This window comes from Zalophus californianus, chromosome 1 (assembly GCF_009762305.2).
Source record: "Zalophus californianus isolate mZalCal1 chromosome 1, mZalCal1.pri.v2, whole genome shotgun sequence".
In the NCBI taxonomy this organism is placed as follows: domain Eukaryota; kingdom Metazoa; phylum Chordata; class Mammalia; order Carnivora; family Otariidae; genus Zalophus; species Zalophus californianus.
In genome coordinates this window covers 158132787-158159628 of record NC_045595.1, presented here as the reverse complement: position 1 = coordinate 158159628, position 26842 = coordinate 158132787, and the positions used below count along the sequence as shown (strand labels likewise).

Genomic DNA, 26842 nt, shown 5'->3' with positions numbered 1-26842 from the left:
TATTATAACCTTACATCACATTAGTTAATTGGTTGATTTAAAAAAAAAAGTGGCAAATTGCAGAAAATAAAATAACAGTATATGGAAAGACACATTCAAACACAGTTGATGGGAGTGAAAATGGATACAATTTGAAATAGTCAAAATAAAAATGCACAAACCCTTTTGACCAGGTAATTCCACTCAGGGAAATTTTTTTACAAATATACTCAAATAAATACAAAGAGATCTATCCACAAGAAATATTCTATGTGTTATTGTTTATAATAGCAAAACAAACAAATAAATTCTCTAAATGTCCATCAATAGGTCTATGGTTAACTAATTATTACATAACCATACAAAGGAATTTTTTGTAACTATTAAAATGAATAAAACTGCTCTGCTTGTGTTGATAGAAGATCTTTAAGACATCATATTATTAGCTTTATGTAAGTACAGGACAGTATCATGGTATGTTCCTATTCATGTCTTGACAAGCATATGGGTATACATGTATATGTAAATAGACTTATAAATGTACACACATACCTAGGCTATACAGGTATATGTACATAAAATTTTCTGGGAGAATATATAAAAGCTGTTGATGATTGTTCCTTCTACAGAGTTCCTTCTTGAGGAAACTCAGTTTTCATTATCAACTGTACTGAACAATTTGAATGTTTTATCATGAGCATATGCTTTCTTTGTATTAATATCAATTCTTCAATATCTAGCTAATAGCAGCTAACATTCTAAAGTTTTTCAATTGTATAAGGATATGAGTTAAAACCCTTTAAAACATCTCTGTCTTCTCAGAATCTTTGAAAAGCTAACCTCAAAATAGAGTTTCATGCTACAACTCTAAGAAAATCAAAATAGTAGCTGTGCTGTATCTTTATTCATTTGTCCTGCTGTTAGATTCCAGTAACTTATAAAAATCTATGGAGACACAGCCCATCAACTTCACTTTGTAAAACCTGAGACCTCTTCAGTTGCTCACAGTGTCATAGAGGGGATTGTTCTTCTCTGTGTAGCTGACATAGGGCTGTGTTTCATCCTAAGAAAAAAACTCAAAGTCAAAATTAATTCAAAAAATCCAGAAGTCATCAACTACCTATGTTTTTCTCAAAGTACAATTAGCTTTAGTATCTACCAAGAGTGCTTATATTTGTGTCTCTGGGCTTACATGGACACAAGAGAAAGACTTTTTTTCTATTATTTTGTCAAAAAAATTACTGATTACTTAAGTCTCAGGGTGAGATTATAAAGCTTGCTTGACAATAAAATGAAGTAATATGTGAGGTATTTCAAAGGAGAGGGTCAAAGACTTGGGAAGCTCCTGGTAATAAGAGATAATGGAGGAGGAGGAGACATAAATTTCGTCTGGTCCCAGGAATTCAGCGAGATAGGGATCAAACCATTCTGAACACCTACAAACTCAACAGGAGATTGAAGAAAAGAACTCTCTAAACAGAAAAGCGACCACTTTCTGGAAGGTAGGACGTGCAGAGAAGTGAATCCGAGGCTATATTCGGGAAGATAGATGGCGGGGGAGGGAGCCTCCATCAGCCACTACTGGCAAGTGATAGAGCAGTGGAGCACAAATTGGAACTTTTAGAAGTCGGCTCTGCTGAGGGACGTAGCTCTAGTGGCTAAGCAGGGGGTGGAAGCCTCGCTGGGACAGTGTGGTCTCAGGACATTCAGGGTCACAGAAAGACTGGGGATGCCTAAGTGAGGCAGAGCTCTCAGGTATTGGAGCAGGGAAGCCACCTTCAAAGACGGAGCCGGGGAGTGGGCTCTCAGCTCGGGGGTTGCCATAAACCATGATCTGCGGCACAGTCGGGCCACTGCTCTTCCAGCAGGGACCCAACAAGGGGCAGATCTGGGGAGACCCCCTTCCTCCCCCGGGAGGAGTGGCACGGGAGTGCACTGCAGGAATCTGCTGGGTTTTGAGACTCCAAACAGGGTCGTGTGCCAGAGATAGAAACACTCGGTCAGAGACCGGGTGAGAATGGAGTGCAGCCGGAGACCGGGGAGATGGGAGTGACTGACTGCTTTTCTCTGGGGGCTCACTGAGGAGCGGGGCCCTGAGTTCTCGGTTCTGCCAGGGCAGAGATTGGGAGGCTGCCATTTTCACTCTCGGCCTCCAAAGCTATATGGAAAGCTTGCAGGGAACAAAAGCTACAAGAGCAAACCCGAGCAGATTACTTAACCCAGCCCCTGGCAAGGGCGGGGCAATTCCGCCTCTGGCAAAGACATTTGGGAACCACGCAACAGGCCCCTCCCCCAGAAGATCAGCAAGAACAGCCAGCCAAGATCAAGTTTGCCAATCAATGAGAATGGCAGAACTCCAGCACTAGGGGAGTACTGCACATAGAATTCGTGGCTTTTTTCCCATGATTCTTTAGTCTTTTAAAGTTAATTTTTAAAATTTTCTTTGGTTCTTTTTCTATTTTTTGGAATTTTTCTTTTTCCTTTTTTAACCAACATCCTATCAATCCCTTTTTTAAAAATCTTTTTTTATTTTTCATTTTTAGTCATATTCAATCCCTTCATTGTAGTTAACCTTATTTTTGGTATATATATAAGTTGTACTCTCTTTAAAATTTTGGGATCCAGTTTCTTCTTCTTTTTTTTTTTTAAAGATTTTATTTATTTGACACAGTGATAGAGGCACAAGTAGGCAGAGGGAGAGGGAGAAGCAGGCTCTCTGCTGAGCAGGGAGCCGGACATGGGGCTCGATCCCGGGACCCCAGGATCATGACCTGAGCCGAAGGCAGCCACTTAACCGACTGAGCCACCCAGGCGCCCTGGATCCAGTTTCTTCTAACAGACCAAAATATACCCGAAATCTCTAGTGTATGGCTTTGTTCTAGTCTCCTGCCTGATCAATTCTCTCCCTTTCTTTAAAAAAAATTTCTCTTCTTTCTTTTTTCAACCAACTTCTTATCTTATCAATTCCTTTTATAAAATCTTTTATAATTTTCATCTTTACAATCATATTCCATCCCTTCATCATATTTACCCTTATTTTTGTACATATATAAGTTTTTCTTTCTTTAAAATTTTGGGAGGCACTTTCTTCTAACAAACCAAAATACGCCCAAAATCTGCTGTGTGTCACTGATATATTCAACAGCCTGATCATATTTGATCATATTCTTCTTTTTTTATCTTTTTCTTTTTTTTTTCTTTCTTTCCCTTTTCCCCCAGTTTTGGGTCTCTTCTGAATGGTTAGTGCATATTTTTCTGGGGTCGTTGTTACCCTGTTAGCATTTTGTTCTCTCATTCAACTATTCTCCTCTGGACAAAATGACGAGAGACAAAAACTCACCTCAAAAAAAGGAACAAGAGGCAGTACCTACTGCCGGGGACCTAATCAATACGGACATTAGTAAGATGTCAGAACTAGAGTTCAGAATGATGATTATAAAGATACTAGTTGGGCTTGAAAAAAGCATGGGAGATACTAGAGAAACCCTTTCTGGAGAAATAAAAGAACTAAAATCTAACTAAGTCTAAAACAAAAAGGCTATTAATGAGGTGAAATCAAAAATGGAGGCTCTAACTACTAGGAAAAATGAGGCAGAAGAGAGAATTAGTGATGTAGAAGACCAAATGATGGAAAATAACGAAGCTGAGAAAAAGAGATAAACAACTACTGGATCACGAGGGCAGAATTTGAGAGATAAGTGATACCATAACACAAAACAATATTAAAATAATTGGGATCCCAGAGGAAGAAGGAGAGAGAGGGTCAGAAGGAATACTGGAGCAAATTATAGCAGAGAACTTCCTTAATCTGGGGAAGGAAACAGGCATCAAAATCCAGGAGACACAGAGAACCCCCTCAAAATCAACAAAAATAGGTCAACACCCCGAAATCTAATAGTAAAACTTACGAGTCTCAGAGGAGAAGAGAAAATCCTGAAAGCAGCTCAGGACAAAAGGTCTGTAACCTACAATGGTAGAAACATTTGATTGGCAAAAGACCTATTCACAGGGACCTGGCAGGCCAGAAAGGACTGGTATGATATATTCAGAGCACTAAACGAGAAAAATATGCAGCCAAGAATACTATATCCAGCTAGGCTGTCACTGAAAATAGAAGGAGAGATAAAAAGCTTCCAGGACAAACAAAAACTTAAAGAATTTGCAAACACAAACCAGCCCTGCAAGAAATATTGAAAGGGGTCCTCTAAGCAAAGAGAGAGCCTAAAAGTAACATAGACCAGAAAGGAACAGAGACAATATACAGTAACAGTCACCTTACAGGCAATACAATGGCATTAAATTCATATCTTTCAATAGTTACCCTGAATGTAAATGGGCTAAATGCCCCAATCAAAAGACACAAGGTATCAGATTGGATAAAAAAACAAGACCCATCGATATGCTGTCTGCAAGAGACTCATTTTAGATGCAAGGACACCTCCAGATTGAAAGTGAGGGGGTGGAAAACCATTTACCATGCTAATGGACACCAAAAGAAAGTTGGGATGGCAATCCTTATACAGAAAAATTAGATTTTAAACCAGAGACTGTAATAAGAGATGAGGAAGGACACTATATCCTACTTAAAGGGTCTATCCAACAAGAAGATTTAACAATTGTAAATATCTATCCCCCTAACATGGGAGTAGCCAATTATATAAGCCAATTAATAACAAAATCAAAGAAACACATTGACAACAATACAATAATAGTAGGGGACTTTAACATCCCCCACACGGAAATGGGCAGATCATCTAAGCAAAAGATCAACAAGGAAATAAAGACTTTAAATGACATACTGGACCAAATGGATTTCACAGATATATTCAGAACATTCCACCACAAAGCAACAGAATACACATTTTTTTCTAGTGCCTATGGATGATTCTCCAGAATAGATCACATCCTAGGTCACAAATCAGGTTTCAACTGGTACCAAAAGACTGGGATCATTCCCTGCATATTTTCAGACCACAATGCTTTGAAACTAGAACTCAATCACCAGAGGAAAGTCAGAAAGAACTCAAATACCTGGAGACCAAACAGCATCCTACTAAAGAATGAATGGGTGGTATCTCATTGAAAAAAAAAAAAAAAGAATGAATGGGTCAACCAGGAAATTAAGGAAGAATTTAAAAAATTCATGAAAACAAATGAAAATGAAAGCACAACTGTTCAAAATCTTTGGGATACAGCAAAGGCAGTCCTAAGAGGAAAGTATATAGCAATACAAGTCTTTCTCAAGAAACAAGAAAGGTCTCAAATACACAACCTAACCATACACCTAAAGGACCTGGAAAGAGAACAGCAAATAAAGCCTAAGTCCAGCAGGAGAAGAGAAATAATAAAGATCAGAGCAGAAATCAATGAAATAGAAACCAAAAGAACAGTAGAACAGATCAACGAAACTAGGAGCTGGTTCTTTGAAAGGATTAATAAGATTGATGGACCCCTGACCAGACTTACCAAAAAGAAAACAGAAAGGACCCAAATAAATAAAATCATGAATAAAAGAGGAGAGATCACAACCAACACTAAAGAAATACAAACAATTATAAGAACATATTATGAACAACTATATACTATCAAATTAGATAATCTGGAAGAAATGGATGCATTCCTAGAGATGTATCAACTACCAAACCTGAACCAGGAAGAAATAGAAAACCTGAACAGACCTATAACCACTAAGGAAATTGAAGCAGTCATCAAAAATCTCCCAACAAACAAAAGCCCAGGGCCAGATGGCTTCCCAGGGGAATTCTATCAAACATTTCAAGAAGAATTAATACCTATTCTTCTGAAACTGTTCCAAAAACTAGAAATGGAAGGAAAACTTTCAAACTCATTTTATGAGGCCACCATTACCTTGATCCCAAAACCAGATAGACCCCATCAAGGAGAGCTACAGACCAATATCCCTGATGAACATGGATGCAAAAATTCTCACCAAAATACTAGCCAATAGAATCCAACAGTACGTTAAAAGGATCATTCACCACGACCAAGTGGGATTTATCCCTGGGCTGCAAGATTGGTTCAATATCCGCAAATCAATCAATGTGATACAATACATTAATAAAAGAAAGAACAAGAACCACATTATCCTCTCAATAGATGCAGAAAAAGCATTTGACAAAGTACAGCATCCTTTCTTGATTAAAGCTCTTCAGAGTGTAGGGATAGAGAGTACATACCTCAATATCATAAAAGCCATCTATGAAAATCCCACAGTGAATATCATTCTCAATGGGGAAAAACTGAGAGTTTCCCCCTAAGGTCAGGAACACGGCAGGGATGTCCACTATCACCACTGCTATTCAACATAGTACTAGAAGTCCTAGCCACAGCAATCAGACAACAAAAAGAAATAAAAGGCATACGAATCAGCAAAGAAGAAGTCATGCTCTCACTCTTTGCAGATGATATGATACTTTATGTGGAAAACCCAAAAGACTCCACCCCAAAACTGCTAGAACTCATACAGGAATTCAGTAAAGTGGCAGGATATAAAATCAATGCACAGAAATCAGTGGCATTCCTATACACCAACAACAAGACAGAAGAAAGAGAAATTAAGGAGTCGATCCCATTTACAATTGCACCCAAAACCATAAGATACCTAGGAATAAATCTAACCAAAGAGGCAAAGAATCTGTACTCAGAAAACTATAGAATACCCATGATAGAAATTGAGGAAGACACAAAGAAATGGAAAAACGTTCCCTGCTCATGGATTGGAAGAACAAATATTATGAAGATGTCAATGCTACCTAGAGCAATCTGATGCAATCCCTATCAAAATACCATCCACTTTTTTCAAAGAAATGGAACAAATAATCCTAAAATGTGTATGGAACCAGAAAAGACCTCGAATAGCCAGAGGAATGTTGAAAAAGAAAAGCAAAGCTGGTGGCATCACAATTCCGGACTTCAAGCTCTATTACAAATCTGTCATCATCAAGACAGTATGGTATTGGCACAAAAACAGACACATAGATCAATGGAACAGAATAGAGAGCCCAGAAATGGACCCTCAACTCAATGGTCAACTAATCTTTGACAAAGCAGGAAAGAATGTCCAATGGAAAAAAAGACAGTCTCTTCAACAAATGGTGTTGGGAAAATTGGACAGCCACATGCAGAAGAATGAAACTGGACCGTTTCCTTACACCACACACAAAAACAGACTCAACATGGTTGAAAAAACCTAAATGTGAGACAGGAATCCACCAAAATCCTAAAGGAGAACACAGAGAGCAACCTCTTCGACCTCAGCCGCCTCAACTTCTTCCTAGAAACATCACCAAAGGCAAGAGATGGAAGGGCAAAAATGAACTATTGGGACTTCATCAAGATAAAAAGCTTTTGCAGAGCAAAAGAAACAGTCAACAAAACCAAAAGACAACCGACAGAATGGGAGAAGATATTTGTAAATGACATATCAGATAAACGGTTAGTATCCAAAATCTATAAAGACCTTCTTAAACTCAACACCCAAAGAACGAATGATCCAATCAAGAAATGGGCAGAAGGCATGAACAGACATTTTCCAAAGAAGACATCCAAATGGCCAACAGACACATGAAAAAGTGCTCAACATCCCTTGGCATCAGGGAAATCCAAATCAAAACCTCAATGAGATATCACCTCACACCAGTCAGAATGGCTAAAATTAACAAGTCAGGAAACGAAATTGTTGGTGAGGATGTAGAGAAAGAGGAACCCTCCTACACTCCTGGTGGGAATGCAAGCTGGTGCAGCCACTCTGGAAAACAGTATGGAGGTTCCTCAAAAAGTTGAAAATAGAGCTACCATACGACCCACCAATTCCACTACTGGGTATTTACCCCGAAGAAACAAATGTAGTGATTCAAAGGGGTATGTGAACCCCAATGTTTATAGCAGCAATGTCCACAATACCCAAACTATGGAATGAGCCAAGATGTCCATCAACAGATGAATGGATAAAGATGTGGCATACACACACACACACACACACACACACACACACACAATGGAATATTATGCAACCATCAAAAAAAACCCCACGAAATCTTGCTATATGCAAAGACGTGGATGGAACTAGAGGGTATTATGCTAAGCGAAATAAGTCAATCAAAGAAAGAGATGTATCATATGTACTCACTGATATGAGGAGTTCTTAATCTCAGGAAACAAACTGAGGGTTGCTGGAGTGGTGGGGGGTGGGAGGGATGGGGTGGCTGGGTGATAGTCATTGGGGAGGGTATGTGCTATGGTGAGCGCTGTGAATAGTGTAAGACTGATGAATCACAGACCTGTACCTCTGAAACAAATAATACATTATATGTTAAAAAAAAAAGATAATAGGAAGGGAAAAATGAAGGGGGTGGAATCAGAGGGAGAGACGAACCATGAGAGACGATGGACTCTGAGAAACAAACTGAGGATTCTAGAGGGGAGGGGGTGGGGGGATGGGTTAGCCTGGTGATGGGTATTAAAGAGGGCACATTCTGCATGGAGCACTGGGTGTTATATGAAAACAATGAATCATGGATCACTACATCAAAAACTAATGATGTAATGTATGTTGTTTAACATAACAAAATAAAAATTTAAAAAAAAGAGATAATGGAGCGGAAGAGGATTTAAGTGCAAGTAAGAGGGAAATAATGTTCGTATGGAGAAAGGGAAGTCAAGAATTAGAGATGGTTTCATGAGGGAGGAAAGGCCAATTCAGTTTCTCCAAACATTAGAGTCCAAATTTGGCAAATATTATGTGCTATATAGGATACAGTTCTTGAAATTACAATATTGTTCAGAATGTGTATAAGTAGTACATGGTAGATAATTCACAAAATAAGTACACCTGACTATTAGCATTATGAAATTAGAATATTTGCTTTTTAACTAAAATACTAATATGGATGCAAATTATAATTACATGGCTATATTTTGACATTTGCCTTGGGGTGTTTCTTTTGTTGTAAACACGAGGCTCTCTTTTAGCGCTGAATTGTTGAAAACGCCGGCCAGATTCTAAAACGGGGGCTAGCCAGTTCTTCCTGATACTGGGTGAGTGTTTGGGGATGATTTCATTTCTGTGGATCCTTTCAATTGAATTGTCAGCTCACCAACTGAGAATTTTAAGAGGGGAATTTTTTTTAAGTACTTTTTTGAATGAAATTTTTTGTAGTTATTGTATATGTACCAAGAAAGCTATAACTTAGGGTTTGGTTGTGTTTTTGTTTTTGTTTTGTTTTTTTCTTTTTTGGTTTTGTATTTTTTTTTAATGATTTGTTGATTTTTTTTTCTAACTTTACCAAAGTTTGCAGCTTTTACCTCAATAGAACAGGAATATTTTGAATCCCATAACTGCAGACAAACTGGAGCGATACTGTTTTAAAAGTTTTTCTTTTCTCCTTATTTGGTTTGTTAATGTATTAGGAAGAAACAACAAAATCCTGTGTAGGCTTTTTCTAAAAAGTTCAGTATTCTTTGTCCAGATTTTAGATTCTCAGAATAAATGCCTTTTACAGATGCAAAAAAAAAAGTTTGCAAAAATACTTTTTAATGTTATCTTACCTCCTCAACAACTTCAGTAGCTTCTTTTTTTTTAATTAACATTTTCTGCCCCCCCAAAAAATAAGCTGGAGTGAATGTAGAAAACATCATTATTTAATGAAAAATAGGAAAACAAAACAGTATACTCTTGATATGTGTGGTTTATTTTTTATAGAAGCCATAGTAAATCAGAAATGGACTATCAGAAATAAGAATGCTGCTTGCAGTTAATATATCTAAACAATATAATTCTGGATTTGGGGAAAGGAACCACAATTATGCAACAGAAGCCAGATATATGAAATAAATGTGGCACATCCTTTTTGGTACATGAAATGAATTATTGTTATTCTTTTCTCAAATACAGATTAGCATACATTGTCTCTACCAAGATCTTGCCCTAAATGGCCTATTTCACTATGCTTGCATGCCTAAGTGACCAAGCAAAATCCGTCTTGTCATTTAGAGTCGTCCAAATCTAACACCTCTAGGACATGCTTCTTGATTATGGGAGAGTTATTGTTAACACATTAATTATACCCCATTAACTCCATATACCTGGCCCCTTCTAGCCCAAGAAAGCTAAGAAAAAGCATCACTCAATACCTGCAGCAATCGATTTTCAAAAGCCAAATGGATCCCACAATGACCAAGGTAATCAAAATAGAAGAGGTGATAAATAGAATAGTTAAGTTTCGTGGTGATTGGTCACCTGTAAATATAAACACAAAAATATATGGTTTATCTGTGGTGCATCCAGACAATGAAATATTACTTAGCACTAAAAAGAAATGAGCTATCAAGTCATGAAAAGACATGGAGGAAATTTAAATGCATATTACTCAGTGAAAGAAGCCAATCTGACACTGCTACATTCTGTATGATTCCAATTATATAAACATTCTGGAAAAGGCAAAACTATGGAGACAGTGTAAAGATCAGGGGTTGCTAGAGGTTAGGGTGGAGGGAGAGATGAGCAAGTGAGCATAGGGGACCTTTGGGACAGTGAAACTACTCTGTATGAAACTACAGTGGTGGATATATGCCACTTCTACATTTGCTAAAACTCATAGAATGTACACCTAGAGTGAACCCTAATGTAAACTACAAACTTTGAGTGATAATGTCGTGGTTTTTTTAATTTAATTTTATTATGTTATGTTAGTCACCATACAATACATCATTAGTTTTTGATGTGGTGTTCCATGATTCATTGTTTTCATACAACACCCAGTGCTCCATGCAGTATGTTCCCTCCTTAATACCCATCACCGGGCTAACCCATCCCCCCATCCCCCTCCCCTCTAAAACCCTCAGTTTGTTTCTCAGAGTCCATCATCTCTCATGGTTTTTCTCTCCCTCCGATCTCCCCCCTCTTCATTTTTCCCTTCCTTCTCCTAATGTCCTCCATTCTATTCCTTAGGTTCCACAAATAAGTGAAACCATCTGATAATTGACTTTCTCTGCTTGACTTATTTCACTTAGCATCATCTCCTCCAGTCCCATCCATGTTGATGTAAAAGTTGGGTATTCATCCTTTCTGATGGCTGAGTAATATTCCATTGTATATAACCACATCTTTTTTATCCATTCATCTGTTGAAGGGTGTCTCAGCTCTTTCCACAGTTTGGCTATTGAGGACATTGCTGCTATGAACATTGGGGTGCATATGGCCCTTCTTTTCACTACATCTGTGTCTTTGGGGTAAATACCCAGGAGTGCAATTGCTGGGTCATAGGGTAGCTCTATTTTTAAATTTTTGAGGAACCTCCACACTGTTTTCCAAAGTAGCTACAGCAACTTGCATTCCCACCAACAGTGTAAGAGGGTTCCCCTTTCTCCACAACCTCTCCAACATTTGTTGTTTCTTTCCCTGTCCATTTTTGCCGTTCTAACTGGTGTAAGGTGGTATCTCAATGTGGTTTTGATTTGAATTTCCCTGATGGCTAATGATGATGAACATTTTTTCATGTGTCTGTAGCCATTGTATGTCTTCTTCAGAGAAGTGTCTGTTCATGTCTTCTGCCCGTGTTTTGACTTGATTATTTGTTTTTTGGATGTTGAGTTTGAGAAGTTCTTTATAGATCTTTGATACCAGCCCTTCATCTGTAGTGTCATTTGCAAATATCTTCTCCCATTCTGTGGGTTGCCTCTTTGTTTTGTTGACTATTTCCGTTGCTGTGCAGAAGCTTTTTATCTTGATGAAGTCCCAAAAGTTCATTTTTGCTTTTGTTTCACTAGCTTTTGGAGATGTATCTTGAAAGAAGTTGCTGTGGCCGATGTCAAAGAGGTTATTGCCTATGTTCTCCTCTAGGATTTTGATGGATTCCTGTCTCACATTGAGGTCTTTCATCCATTTTGAGTTTATCTTTGTGTATGCTGTTACAGAATGGTTGAGTTTCATTCTTCTGCACGTGGCTGTCCAATTTTCTCAGCACCATTTATTGAAGAGACTGTCTTTTTTCCATTGCATATTTTCTCCTGCTTTGTGAAGATTATTTGACCATAGAGTTGAGGTTCCATATCTGGGTTCTCTATTCTGTTCCATTGGTCTATATGGTTGTTTTTGTGCCAGTAACATGAAGTATTGGTGATGACTGCTTTGTAATATAGCTTGAAATCAGGTAACATCATGCCCCCAGCTTTGTTTTTCCTTTTCCATTTCCTTGGTGATTCGGGGTCTTTTCTGATTCCATACAAATTTTAGGATTGTTTGTGGTCTGGTAGATATCCAGGTCAATTCCGGGGGTCATTTGGAATAGGGTCCCCTACTCCTCCACCGTCTTTTCCAAGTACCCCTGGTAACACAGCCCTGATAATGTTGTGTTAATGTAGGTTTATTACTCTCACAAATGTACTGTACTGTAGCATGGGTGATGTAGAGAGGGGGAGACAGTGCTTGTGTTGGGACGGGGTAATATGGGAACTCTCTGCACTTTCCACTCAATTTTGCTGTGAACTTAAAACTTCTCTAAAAACTAAAGTCTATCAAATATATATATAACTGTAAAATAAAATATATGTTCAAGGATGTCTCAGAGTTCAGGAAGTTCACTTCTGTGATTTTAAACAGTTTTAACTCATTAATAGTTCAACTCATTATTATAATAAAATTGCTTTATTAATTCCAATTCTAGGGTATTTAGCAAGACATCATCCTAAGTCAAGGTTTTGTGGCTTTAAGAATTCATGAATGATGAATTCCTATAGGAGAGATGTGCAGACTAAATTTCTCAGTTACAGTAATATCAGGGTGTTTCTCATCTCCAATATTCAGAAATAAATGGGGAGTTGCAAAGGAGGTAATTGGAAAAACAACTGAATCCTGAAGTCACCTTTCTTCCAGGTCTTTGAAACTGACATGAGTGCATGGTAGCAACTTTCAATTATTTATTAACTCTGGCAGCAAAAAGAGATGTCAACAAAGGAATTGCCAGCTCTGAGAGGCACTGTTTGTTTGTTTAAATTCAATTTAGTTAACATCTTCTGTATTATTAGATACAGGGGTAGAATTTAGTAATTCATCAGTTGCTTATAACACCCAGTTCTCATTACATAATGTGCCCTCCTAAATACCCCATTTTCCCACACACTTCCCCTCCAACAACGCTGTTTGTTTCCTAGCATTAGGAGTCTCTTATAGTTTGCCTCCATCTCTGTTTTCATCTTCATTTTTCCTTCCCTTCCCCTATGTTAATCTGTTTTGTTTTTAAATTCCACATATGAGTGCAATCATATGGTATTTGTCTTTTTGACCGACTTATTTCGCTTAGCATAATACCCTCTAGTTCCGTCTGTATCGTTGCAAGGGGCAAGATTTCATTCTTTTTGATGGCTGAGTAATATTCCACTATGTATATATATGCCACACCATCTTTATCCATTCATCTCTCAATGGACATCTGGGCTCTTTCCATACTTTGGCTGTTGTGGGCATTGCTGCTATAAACATTCTGGTGCATGTGCCCCTTTGAATTGCTATGTTTGTATCCTTTAGACAAATACCTAGTAGTGCAATTGCGGGATCATAAAGTAGCTCTATTTTTAACTTTTTGAGGAACCTCCATACTGTTTTCCAGAGTGGCTGCAGCAGTTTTCATTCCCACCAACAGTGTAAGAGGGTTGCCCTTTCTCTGCATCCTCATCAACACCTGTTGTTTCCTGTGTTGTTAATTTTAGCCATTCTGACTGGTATGAGGTGGTATCTCAGTATGGTTTTGATTTGTATTTCCCTGATGTGGAGTGATGTTGAGCACTTTTTTATGTGTCTGTTGGCCATTTTTATGTCTTTTTTGGAGAAATGTATGTTCATGTCTTCTGCCCATTTCTTGATTGGATTTTTTTGTTTTTTGGGTGTTGAGTTTCATAAGCTCTTTATAGATTTTGTATACTAGTCCTTTATCTGATAAATCATTTGCAAATATCACCTCCCCTTCTGGCAGTTGTCTTTTAGTTTTGTTGACTATTTCCTTTGCTGTGCAAAAACATTTTATCCTGATTAAGTCCCAGTAGTTCAGTTTTGTTTCCCTTGCCTTGGAGATGTGTCCAGGAAGAAGTTGCTGTGGCCGAGGTCAAAGAGGTTGCTATCTGTGTTCTCCTCTAGGATTTTAATGGATTCCTGTCTCACATTTAGGTCTTTCATCCATTTTAAGAGGCAGTGGTTCTAAGACCTTCTTCCTGCTGTGCCCTGAATGGGGCTGAGGGCAGCAGAGTGAAGTAAGTGGAGGCTAAGTAGGCTGGCATCCTGTCCCTCCACATTCCTTCAACAGTTTGTTTTTTAAACATTGTGTTTCTCTTTTATTTGAAAAAAAATTACATTTAAAACCAATAATATTGTTTTGAAACCCTTTCTTGCAAATTAATGCACTCTCTTTCTTTGGAAGTATAGCCATAGAGGCTGAGGATCTGCCCTGCAAGGAAGAGAGGGAGGTGACCCCAGCACTGGCTGAGAGTGAATGAGACAGTCCCTTCAAGTCTGAGCATCCATAAACATGACATCTTATTGTAATACTGGATAGTCAGATTGCATACATAAGTAAGGCACAGTTACTCTCCTCAGTAAATAATGCTAAAATCTTTTTTAAAAATCACTTTAATAATGGATATTAGAAAATGGTGGTTTAAAGAAATGGGTTTTTCTCCTCCCCCTTCTTAAACTTTACTAAATTATCAGTAGGAAAATTTTTTCCATATAGACTTGCAAAGACAAAGAACATGGATGAGATGAGCAGATAAAAATTTTCAACTTATTTTCAAACTATTTCAACTTATTTCATTTCATTATAAATGAAAAATGAACAGAAGGTGGCAAATAATTTAAGGTAGAAATAAGTAAGAATCTTGGTGCCCATAGAACACCAAGAAGACTTTAGAATAGGAAGGGTAAATATATAAAAAAGGGGCAAGTGGAGGGGGTGAACTGTGAGCTCAAAGTTGGAAGCTTCTTTGAAGGTCTGTATTAAGAAGAGGTAGGCTGCCAAGTCCACTCCCACCCTGTGCAGCCAGGTCACTTCACCTTCCTCAAACCGTAGGAAACAGGAAGTTTGACCAGAAAAGGTAAACTGCAGAGATTCCAGAGTCAAGGATCCAGACATAATGGAGGGTGGAGAGGAAGTACCACACTGAAGAGAGGTGTTAAAGAAAAGTCTGAGTTCTGAACAGTCTCTCTCTCTCTCTCTCTCTCTCTCTCTCACACACACACACACACACACACACACACACACACATACACACTCCTCTTCTTCCCTACTCTCATAACACTAATAGTCAGGATTATCCCTCTAAGACAATAGACTGGAGAATTATTTTCTGCAGAACCTAAGAAGTCCCAGAGAAAAGTCCTTTAAATAACTAAAGAATCCATATTTAATTTTTTTCATTTACCTCCTTGAAGCTAACTAGATGACAAGATCACCCACAGATAACATAGCATCCAATCAGTTCATTTTGAATGCTCAATGCTTGAAATGAATGGTTAGCCAAGGATACCAATGAGTTAAGGAAAGCCTCATACATAAAGAGATAAAACTAGCAAATGTCTGGAAGGTAGAAGGAACTCAGATTAAACAGACATGGAATCAAGCAGAGCACTGTGAGAAAGAGTGCCCAGGACAATAGCTGTGCAGCAGGTCTAGTGACTCCCCAGGCCAGACTAGAACAAGAGGTTGTAAAACTCAAGAAGGATTTCTTCAAGGAAAAAAAAAAAATAGAGCCGATGGATTACCCAATAAATTTGACCATGTGGAAAGTAGGATTAAGAGGGGTTTTTCTACCATAAGAACTCTTAATCATAGGAAACAAACTGAGAGCTGCTAGAGGAGAGGAGGGTAGGGGGATGGGGTAACTGGGTGATGGGTGTTAAGGAGGGCATGTATATAATGAGCACTGGATGTTATATAAGACTGATGAATCACTGAACTCTACCTCTGAAACTAATAATACACTATATGCTAATAAATTGGATTTAGGGGCACCTGGGTGGCTCAGTCGGTTAAGCATCTGCCTTAATCCCAGGGTCCTGGGATCAAGCCCTACATCTGACAACCTGCTCGGTGGGGAGCCTTCTTCTCCCTCTCCCTCTGCCTGCCACTGCCCTTGCTTGTGTTCTCTCTCTCTCTCTCTGTCAAATAAATAAATAAATAGATAGCTAATAAATAGATAAATAAATACATAAATAATAAATACATATAAAAATAAATATAAATAAAAATAAACTGGATTTAAATTTAAAAAGATGGTTTTTTAAAATTTTGTCAGTGAGCTTAATCATAATTAACAATAAAAAATATATTTAACAATAAATACATATATTTTCTATATATTTCTACATATATAGAAAAGAGTAAAGTTTAAATCAAGCATAGAGGTTACTATAATATAGCTAAGAAATTCTAGGAAGAACCAGGAGAAGAAAATCCCACCAAACTAAAAATCTGTGAAGAAAACTTATGAGTGACTTGATCCTTCTAAAAGCACAAAGATTTCGAGGGAGAAAAGATGGCGGAGGAGTAGGGGACCCTATTCCAACTGGTCCCCGGAATTGAGTTGGATATCTACCAGGCCACTCTGAGCACCCACGAAACCAGCCTGAGATGTAAGAAGATCTGGATCTCTACAAACAGAATATTGCAGGCGCTTGGTTTCAAGGTATGAAGCGGGGAGCCATGATTCCGAGGGCAGATATTGAAGGGGAGCGGGAGGGAGCCTGGCGGTGGGGATCCTACACAGCCAGTGAGTGACAACCTCCCACGCTGGGGACAGAGCACAGACTTGCAGACTGGTAGCGGCAGGGAAAGGACTTTGGGGCAGCCCCCTGGATGGAAACCTGGAACGGCGGGATCCCGCATGTGAATGGGGAACGGCTGGTGATTTTAGAAGCACAAAGGGCAGAGACCTGCTCCAACCTGGAGGCAGGACTGGGAGCGCTGCGGAGGGGAGCACAACCCAGGCTGCTGCAGTTTATAGCAGCGCAGACAGAAAGAGAGATGGTGTGGCCTGGAGAGCTCACTGAAGAACAGACTACGATCTCTCTGCTCTGAGGCAAAGGGTTGGAAATGGTCTCTTCTGCTCTGACTCGCAGAAGAGATGCGGAAAGCCACCAGAGAACAAAAGCCCCAAAAACTGGTTCCCACTGAGCCCATCCCCCACCACAGGGGGGCAGGTCAACTCTGCCCAAACAGGGTTGCCTGAGTAACAGTGTGGCAGGCCCCTCCCCCAGAAGACAGGCTGGGAAAACAAGAGGCCAGTAACCCTAAGGTCCCTAGAATACAGGTGCCTCCTCCTTGGGTTGTGGTCAATAATTTGGACTCTATACATTCCCTCAACCACCCATCAACAGAATGACTAGGAGGAGGAACCCTCAAAATAGAAAAAACTCAGAGATTATGACTTATGCTGCAGATTTACAAATGGATGCAGATATAACCAAGATGTCAGAGATGGAATTCAGGCTAGCAATTGTGAAGACAATAGCTAGAATGGAGAAATCAATTAATGGCAACATAGAGTCTCTAAGGGCAGAAACAAAAGCTGAATTGGCAGAACTTAAAAATGCTATCAATGAGATCCAATCTAATCTAGATAATCTAACAGCTAGGGTAAATGAAGCAGAAGAATGAATCGGTGACCTGGAAGACAATTTAATAGATAAAAAGGGAAAAAAGGAGGCCAGGGAAAAACAACTCAGAATTTATGAAAATAGAATCAGAGAAATAAGTGACACCATGAAGCATTCCAGTGTCAGAATTACTGGAATCCCGGAGGGAGTGGAGAGAGAGAGAGGACTAGAAGATATATTTGAGCAAATCATAGCTGAGAACTTCCCTAATCTGGGGAATGAAACAAACATTCGTGTTCTAGAGGCAGAGAGGACCCCTCCCAAGATCAAGGAAAACAGGCCAACAACCCGTCATGTAATAGTAAAACTCGCAAATTTTAGAACAAAGGAAACCATCTTAAGGGCAGTTAGGGGGAAGAGATTCCTTATGTAAAGAGGGAGGAACATCAGAATAATGTCAGATCTATCCACAGAGACCTGGCAAGCCAGAAAGGCCTGGCAAGACATATTCAGGGTACTAAATGAGAGAACATGCAGCCAAGAATACTTTATCTGGCAAATCTGTCATTTAGAATGGATGGAGAGAGGCAGAGCTTCCAAGACTGGCAGAAACTGAAAGAACATATGACCACTAAGCTGGCCCTGCAAGAAATATTAAGGGGGGTTCTATAAAAGGAGAAAGACCCCAAGAGTGATACACAACAGAAATTTACAGGGACAATATATGAAAACAACGTCTTCACAGGCAACATGATGACAATTAATTCATATCTTTCAATAATCGCTTTCAATGTGAATGGCCTAAATGCTCCCATAAAATGGCACAGGGTTGCAGATTGGATGAAAAGACAGGGCCCATCCATATGCCGTCTATAAGAGACTCATTTTGAACCTAAAGATACATCCAAACTGAAAGTGAAGGGATGGAGATCCATCTTCCATGCCAGCGGACCTCAAAAGAAAGCTGGAGTAGCAATTCTTATATCAGACAAATTAGATTTTAAACCAAAGTCTGTAGTTAGAGACACAGAAGGACACTATATCATTCTTAAAGGGTCTATCCAACAAGAAGATCTAACAATTGTAAATATCTATGCCCCCAACATGGGAGCAGCCATCTACATAAGCAAACTGTTAACCAAAATAAAGAGTCATATTGATAACAATACGTTAATCGTAGGAGACCTCAATACTCCACTCTCAGCAATGGACAGATCATCTAAGCAGAAAATCAAAAGGAAACAAGAGCTTTGAATGATACACTGGACCTCATAGATATTTACAGAACATTCCACCCTAAAACAACAGAATACTCATTCTTCTCGAGCGCACATGGAACTTTCTCCAGAATAGACCACATACTGGGTCACAAATCAGGTCTCAATCAATAGCAAAAGACTGAGATTGTTCCCTGCATATTCTCAGACCACAGTGCTTTAAAACTGGAACTCAATCACAAGAAAAAATTTGGCAGAAATTCAAACACTTGGAAGCTAAAGACCACTTTGCTCAAGAATGTTTGGGTCAACCAGGAAATCAAAGAAGAACTTAAACAATTCATGGAAATCAATGAGAATGAAAACAGGTCGGTCCAAAACCTATGGGATACTGCAAAGGCGGTCCTAAGGGGGAAATACATAGCCATCCAAGCCTCACTCAAAAAAACAGAAAAATCCCGAATTCACCAACTAACTCTACATCTTAAAGAACTAGAGAAAAAGCAACAAATGATGCCTAAGCCATGCATTAGAAGAGAAATAATTAACATTAGAACAGAGATCAATGAATTAGAAACCAGAAGCACAGAAGATAAGATCAATAAAACTAGAAGTTGGTTCTTTGAAAGAATTAATAAGATAAATTAACCACTGGCCAGACATCCAAAAGAAAAGAGAAAGGACCCAAATTAATAAAATTATGAATGAAAGGGGAGAGATCACGACTAACACCAAGGAAACAAACAATTTTTAGAAATTATTATCAACAACTATATGCCAATAAACTGAGCAATCTGGATGAAATGAATGCCTTCCTGGAAACCTATAAGTTGCCAAGACTGGAACAGGAAGAAATTGACAATCTGAATTGCCCAATAACCAGTAACGAGATTGAAGCAGTGATTAAAAACCTCCAAAAAACGAGAGTCCAGGGCCTGATCGATTCCCTGGGGAATTCTACCAAACATTCAAAGAAGAAATAAAAAAAATAATACCTATCTTCCTAAAGCTGTTTCAAAAATAGAAACAGAAGGAAAACTTCCAAACTCATTCTATGAGGCCAGCATTACCTGAATCCCCAAACCAGGCAAAGACCCCATCAAAAAGGAGAATTCTCCCTGATGAATATGGATTCCAAAATCCTCAACAAAATCCTAGCTAATAGGATCCAACAATTCATTAAAAGGATCATCCACCACGACCAAGCGGGATGTATCCCCAGAACGCAAGGGTGGTTCAACATTTGCAAATCAATCAATGTGATAGAACACATTAATAAGAGGAGAGAGAAAAATATGATCCTCTCAATTGATGCAGAATGCAGAATCCTTTCCTGAGTATTTTATGGTGACTAACATAACATAATAAAATTTTAAAAATTAAATATATATATCTAAAAATAAATAAATAAATAAATAAAAATAAAAGCACAAAGATTTCTTTAAAAATACAATTTAGCCTTTTCCCAAAACCAGAAGTATTAATTTAAAAGTACACTACTCAAGCCAACTTACTACGAGTATAGAGTAGACATTAAATTATTAAATTATTTTTCATTTTACTTTATTAAATAATAAACTTTGCTCTAAAATATGGCTTATTGAAAACATACTTCTGCGTTATTCTTCTGGACATAACTCTTAATGGGGGAGGAGAAGGACATAAAAAAGAGGGTGGGGAGATTATGCTTGAGAGAAATTCTCTGCACACTCCTGTTTCATTCTTCTGTAACTTCTCTGAAAGAATGAACATATCAAGCAAAAACCGGAATTACTAACCTGGATTCAGCTCAAAGGACAGAGTCTTGTTGCCGGTCACGTGGGAGACAGAGCAGGACACGTTAGACACCTGGAGGTCCTCCCAGTGGCATGTACTCAGGACGGTCACTGTGCCATTGCCCAACTGTTGTTCCACAGTGTGACAGTCTCCCCCTGGGGTCCAGGAGATCTGTGCAGCTGGCTTCCCTGCAGCTGCCCTGCACACAAGAGTTCCATTGCTGCCTCGAGACAGGGTCACCTCGGGGGGCACTGCAAAGATGCAGGGGAAGTGCTTCAGGCTTAACACGTGGGGTATGGAAGAGAGAGAGATTTGGTTCAGTCCCAGATCTACTTCTCTGACGTACCACAATATGCCATGCACCTTACCTAACACTTGGAGGTGATATCCAAGACCGAAATTCCCATCAGGTGCGGCCACTTCACACCTGTAATATCCATCATGAGTGGTGGCCACGGGATCAATCTGAAGGGCAGGATTCTGATCGGGTCTGGACTCCCAGGATATTCTCTCGTCGGTACAGTTTCTTTCACTGGTCTCATTGTTATCTCTCCTGTAGGCTCTAATGCAGGAAGGCTTGTCTCTGAGGTTTATTTCCCACCTTATTATCAGCACATTTGTTAAGCTGACAGAAGGGCAAGTGAGCACAGCCTTTGTAGTCACAGGTACAGACCAAGAAGTGTTAGCTGGACACACACAAGGAGGAAGAAAAGAAAAGCTTGATAAAAAACTTCAGGTGTTCAATTTTCCACAACATATCACATAAAGTAGTACTAGAACATGACTTTGCTGGTGATCCTATCCCAAAATATTAGGCCTACATAAAAAATGAAATATGAACCAAAATATATAACACATTAAACCTAATCCAAAGATGAAAGCATTTTCTCATGTTCTGTGTTATTAGATAAACTATATTTACTATATATATATGAGAAATATTTTAAGGGTCTAAAATCACTTCAGAAGTTCTGTATAAAACAAACAAGAAAACACAATTTAAATTAAAGGACAACGTCATCTAAATCTAATCTTTTGGTAGCAGAAATTATTAGATTTATCTTATAACTGGTTCTCCTCAGGACAGAAAGTGGAAAAATTGATGATGTGGTTTTCTCCTCCTAAGTTTTGGTCAGAGAGACTAAATCAGTACTATCAGAATGAAATGCCTATCCTGAAGGGTGCCACTTCGGACAAACATAAATAAAAAGCATAAGATGGCATTCAGGTTGAACAAACTGGACTTTTTTAAGCTACTTTTTATTTGGAGAATCACAAAGTCAGTAAAAGCAACAGATTTTCCTTCCTTCCTATTGAGTCACACATATACTGCCAAACAGTCCCACTATGAATTTGCTCACAGATGTTGGTTCTAGACATTCTACCTAATTATAAGGATTAAATGAAGAAGTTCACTGCTTTTGCCCATCATTAGTGTAAAAATTAAGCCCTGCAACCTATGATTTTTCTCCAATCTAGAAGCTTCAGCTCTCCCATAAATACACATCAGGCATCCATGACTGGGAGGGCTTTGCTGAGAGAGGATTAGGGGCATCAGGTACCACACACTGTAACGCAGACGAGTGGCAGGGAGCTCATCACTTTAACGTGAACAGAACCAGCTGTGAGGGGCTAAGCTGTTATGTGGGTGAACCTCGTTGTGCGAAACTCTGTATGTGAGATCTCTCCTCTCCTCTTTTGGTATCACTTGCCTCTTCTGTGATGGACTCAAGATCTTGCATTTCACAGCCAAATCAAGATCCCATAACTGCAGGAAGCAAGTGGGGGTGGATTTCAGAGCAGATCGGAGGGGCAGTTAAATCCATGCTCCTCCTACCACTGCAGGTGGCTCCCCACCCTAGGCAACTTGGCCAAGGCTCAGAGGCCAGCAGCAACATAGCTGCTTGGAGAACAGCTAGGGGTGGGTGTGGGTGAGCACACATGTGCCCAAGGCCAGGATGCTGAAGATGACCGCAGAAAGAGAAGAGGCTGGTGAGGAACATGTTGTGAGTGTTCTGTTTGTACTTCAGCTTGTGAACAGTCTAAGGCTTTAATATTTTGCCTGATACTTATTCTCAAGATCTGACTCTATTATTTTAAAGGAACCTACGAGCTGATCAATTAAACATATGCATTTTAACAAGGGCACAGTCTCCAGTGAAGTAGCTCCATCAGTGAGGATCCCAAGCACCCTGGGTAGTCTCTGTTCTTTCAGCTTGCTCTGCTCTATGACCCTCCGGCAATCCCCCTTCACCTGCAGTGTCTATGACTCCCCCCCAGCCTCTGCAGCCTTCTGCACACAAATCCCTTTTCCTTTCTGTTCTCACTGCCTTACCCTAGTTTAAGACCCTATCACGACACACCTGGACCACTACAGAAGCCTCCTCCCATCTGTCTCTCTCTCAAAATTCTCCTCTCCTCACCTCATACCTTACCTTGCAGCCAGGTACATGATTCTGTAACACAGGGGTGAGCCTCTCCACTCCGACACCCTTCAGAGATCTCTCACTGCCTGAAGACAACACTTACATGTCTTTGTACTGGCTTTGAAAGCCCTCTTTTTCACACTGACTCACCTTGGCAAGCTTATCATCCCTGTGTCGCCCCCACACTTCAAAAAGGAAACAGCAAGCCCAAGTGCCTATCTAGGTCTTCCCTCAATGGTTCTTGCAGTCTGGGATGCCTACACAGCACCCTCTGTCTATGAAAACCCTCCTCTTCCTTCAAGAGCCAATTCACATGCTGCATCCTCCTTGAGGCCTTCTCAGGCTTTGGTGCTCTCTCTCCCTCCTCTACATTCCCGGCACACCTGATGTGAGGGCTTATCTCCTCTATTTTATAGGGTATCTGTGCTTATTTCTGGGTTCCCCCACAAAACTGAACCCCTTTAGGGCGCTTTGGTAGTCTGGCTCACCTTGCTCCTCTCTGTGCTCCCCACAAAGCCCGGCACAGTGCCTGATAGAGAGAGCTCCATAATCTTCCCATGGAATTGAACAGTTTGGGGGGAGGAGGACCAGGGTCATTCAGGGTCCCCCACACTGCAGCATTCAGATCACCATACTCTTCAACTGGGCTCAAGGCTGGCCCCCTGACCAGACAATCAGCTATGTTTCTAAAGAAGTTCCATACTTCCTCCCTTTAGTTCTGGCCTCTAGAAAAAAATTAAATATCATATTACCTTCCAAAGGAGCTGTGAGCCTGCTCTGCTTTCCTTCCACAGATGAACTATATGGTGAAGCTAGAAAATATTCAGACAAAAGTAAAAGAAATCAATTTTAGGTGCCTAAAAGGAGTGCAAGCCACTGTGTATTCACAAATCTTAGGCATATCTAGGTGTTCCCTCAATGGTTCTTGCAGTCTGGGATGCCTACACAGCACCCTCTGTCTATGAAAACGCTCTTCTTCCTTCAAGAGCCAATTCACATGTTGCATCCTCCTGGAAGTCTTCCCAGAGCCTTGGTGCTCTCTCTCCCTCCTCTACATTCCCGGCACACTTGCTGTGAGGGCTTATCTTCTCTATTTTATAGGGTATCTGTGCTTATTTCTGGGCTCCCCCACAAAACTGAACCCCCTTAGGGTGCTTTGGCAGTCTGGCTCACCTTGCTCATCTCTGTGCTCCCCACAAAGCCTGGCACAGTGCCTGATAGAGAGAGCTCCATAATCTTCCCATGGAATTGAACTGCTTTGGGGGAGGAGGACCGGGGTCATTCAGGGTCCCTCACACCACAGCATTCAGATCACCATACTCTTCAACTGGGCTCAAGCCTGGCCCCCTGACCAGAGCGTCAACTATGCTTCTAAGGAAGTTCCACACTTCCTCCCTTTAATACTGGCCTCTAGAAAAAATTAAAAACCATATTACCTTCCACAGGAGGTGTGAGCTTGCTCTGCTTTCCTTCCACAGATGACTTATTTGTTGTAGCTAGAAAATATTCAAAGAAAAGTAAAAGAAAGCAATTTTAGGTGCCTAAATGGAGTGCAAGCCACTGTGTATCCACAAATCTTACAGAAACCATGACAGAAAATCAGTTAACTCTAAATAAATTCCACAAAAAACTTTGCAAAACAGAAATTAGAAGTTACTCCATCAAGTGGAAAAACATGTTAATACTTCAAAATTACATTATAATTTCTTAATCAATGATTTCCCATTTATGGGACACCATCCTGTATACTTGATAACCATTTTATCCGAGATAACTCTGCTTCCACCTCTTTCCTAGCCACAGTGGATTGGTCCATCATGGGTAACTCACATGAGCTGGGCTGAGTAGTGCTTTCTCAAGATGCCACCCCCAGGATTAAAGTTGTTTAATCCAGTGGTAGGCCTCACCCAGCTGCAGAAATGAGATTACTTTCAGGAAAATTTGGAACCAGATTGAGAAGAATAGCTCATCCCCTTTTCCTCCCATTTTTCCTACTGTGACTGCTAATTTTATGTCAGCCTGGCTTAGACATGGTTCCTAGGTATTCAGTTAAACAGTATTCTAGATGTTTCTGTGAAAGTATTTTTTTTAGATAAGATTAACATTTAAATGAGTAGACTTCCAATAAAATAAATTACCTTCCATTTGTGGGTGAGCCTTGTCCAATCAGTTGAAGGCCTTGATTGAAAAAAAGTGACCAGCTGGGAAAGTGAGTTCTATAGTAGACTGCCTTCAGACTCAAACTGCTATGCTTTCCTGAGTCTCTAGCTGCTGGCCCACTCTGCAGATTCTGGACTTGCCAAGGCTCTGCATTCATGTGAGCCAATTCTTTAAAATAAATCTCTCTCTCCCCCACAATTCCTCCTCCCTCCTCCTTCCTCTCTCTTTCCCTCTTTCTCTCTCTCTGTTATTCTGTTTCTCTGAGGAACTGATTAATACACCCATCTTGGGAAGAATGAAGCAGAAGCAGAAAGATATAGAATGATACTCCTCACCTAGCTCGTTTCTAATTCCATAGTTCCTGAGATCCACATGCATTCCTTCGCTTGGGTTCTACAGAGTTTCTGACAATCAAAGTAGTCCTAATGTACTTCAAATCCAGGTTCTGAAAAAAATTCTGTATTGAAGTGATTTTTGTAAAAACTTTTTTCTTAAACTATGGTTTATCCTGTGGAATATTCTGTGTGTGCTTGAGAAGAATGTGTTCTGCTGTTGGAAGGAATGTTCTGTACATGTCTATTAGGCCATTTGGTCTACAATGTTGTTCAAGTGCACTGTTTCCTTATTGATTTTATATTAGAAAGATCTATCCATTTTTAATGTGGAGTATTACAGTTCCCTACAACTGCTATATTGTTTTCTATCTCTCCTTCAGTTCTGTTAATATCTGCTTTATGTATTTAGGTGCTCCGATATTGTATGCATAAATATTTACAAGGGTTATATCCTCTTGATGAATTGACTCTTTTACCATTAGATAGTGACATTCTTTGCCTTTAGTTACAGTTTTTGACTTAAAGTCTCTTTTCTCTAATATATCTAATCCTATTCTCTTGTGGTTTTCATTTGTATTGAACACCTTTTTCCATCCCTTCACTTTCGGCCTATGTGTATCCTTAGAGCTAAGGTCAGTCTCCTGTAGGTAACATATTGTTGAATCTTATTATTACATCTGTTCAGACACTATGTACCTTTTGATTGGAGAATTTAGTCCATTTATATTAAGATAATTGGTAGATATGTAGTTACTATTGCCATTTTGTTCATTGTTTCCTGATTGCTGTGAAGTCCCTTTATTCTTTTTCTCCTCTCTTTCTGTCCTTTGTGATTTGCTGATTTTTTGTAGCGTATGCTTTGATTTCTTTTTCTTTTTTTTTAAGATTTTTTTATTTGATAGAGTGAAAGCATGAGTGGAGGGGAGGGGCAGAGGCAGAGGGAGAAGCAGACTCTCTGCTGAACAGGGAGCCCGACGTAGGACTCAGTCCCAGGACCCTGAGATCATGACCTGAGCTGAAGGCAGACGCTCAACTGATGGAGCCACCCAGGCGTCCCACAACTGGAAGTTCGTACTTTTGACCATTATCTCCCTCTTTTCCCAGTCCCCAGCCCCTAGGAACTCCCATTTTACTATCTGTTTCTATTAATTTAGCTTTTTAAAATTCCACATATAAGTGAAACCATACAGTATTTGTCTTTCTCTATCTGACTTATTTTACTTAGCATAATCCCCTCAAGTTCCATCCATCTTGTTGCAAATAGCAGGGTGTCCTTTCTCATGGCTGGATAATATTCCATTGTATATAAATACTGTATTTTCTTTATCCATTCAGCCACTGATGGAT

At 39.6% G+C, this 26842-nt stretch overlaps 1 protein-coding gene across 1 annotated transcript in view; it reads right to left on the bottom strand.

Annotated features, from left to right (window-relative positions):
• Positions 1-763: 763 nt before the first annotated feature.
• Positions 764-26842, bottom strand: part of LOC113918073 (cell surface glycoprotein CD200 receptor 1-like) — a 36145-nt gene continuing 10066 nt past the window's right edge. Inside the window, exons 2-7 of the mRNA XM_027586257.2 lie at positions 24437-24496; positions 23753-23812; positions 20943-21260; positions 20577-20825; positions 10132-10237; positions 764-1042 (exon numbers count right to left, since the gene is read on the bottom strand). Coding sequence (XP_027442058.2) covers positions 982-1042; positions 10132-10237; positions 20577-20825; positions 20943-21260; positions 23753-23812; positions 24437-24496 — 854 coding nt within the window. The 3' untranslated portion in view covers positions 764-981. The remainder of the gene's footprint in view (positions 1043-10131; positions 10238-20576; positions 20826-20942; positions 21261-23752; positions 23813-24436; positions 24497-26842) is intronic.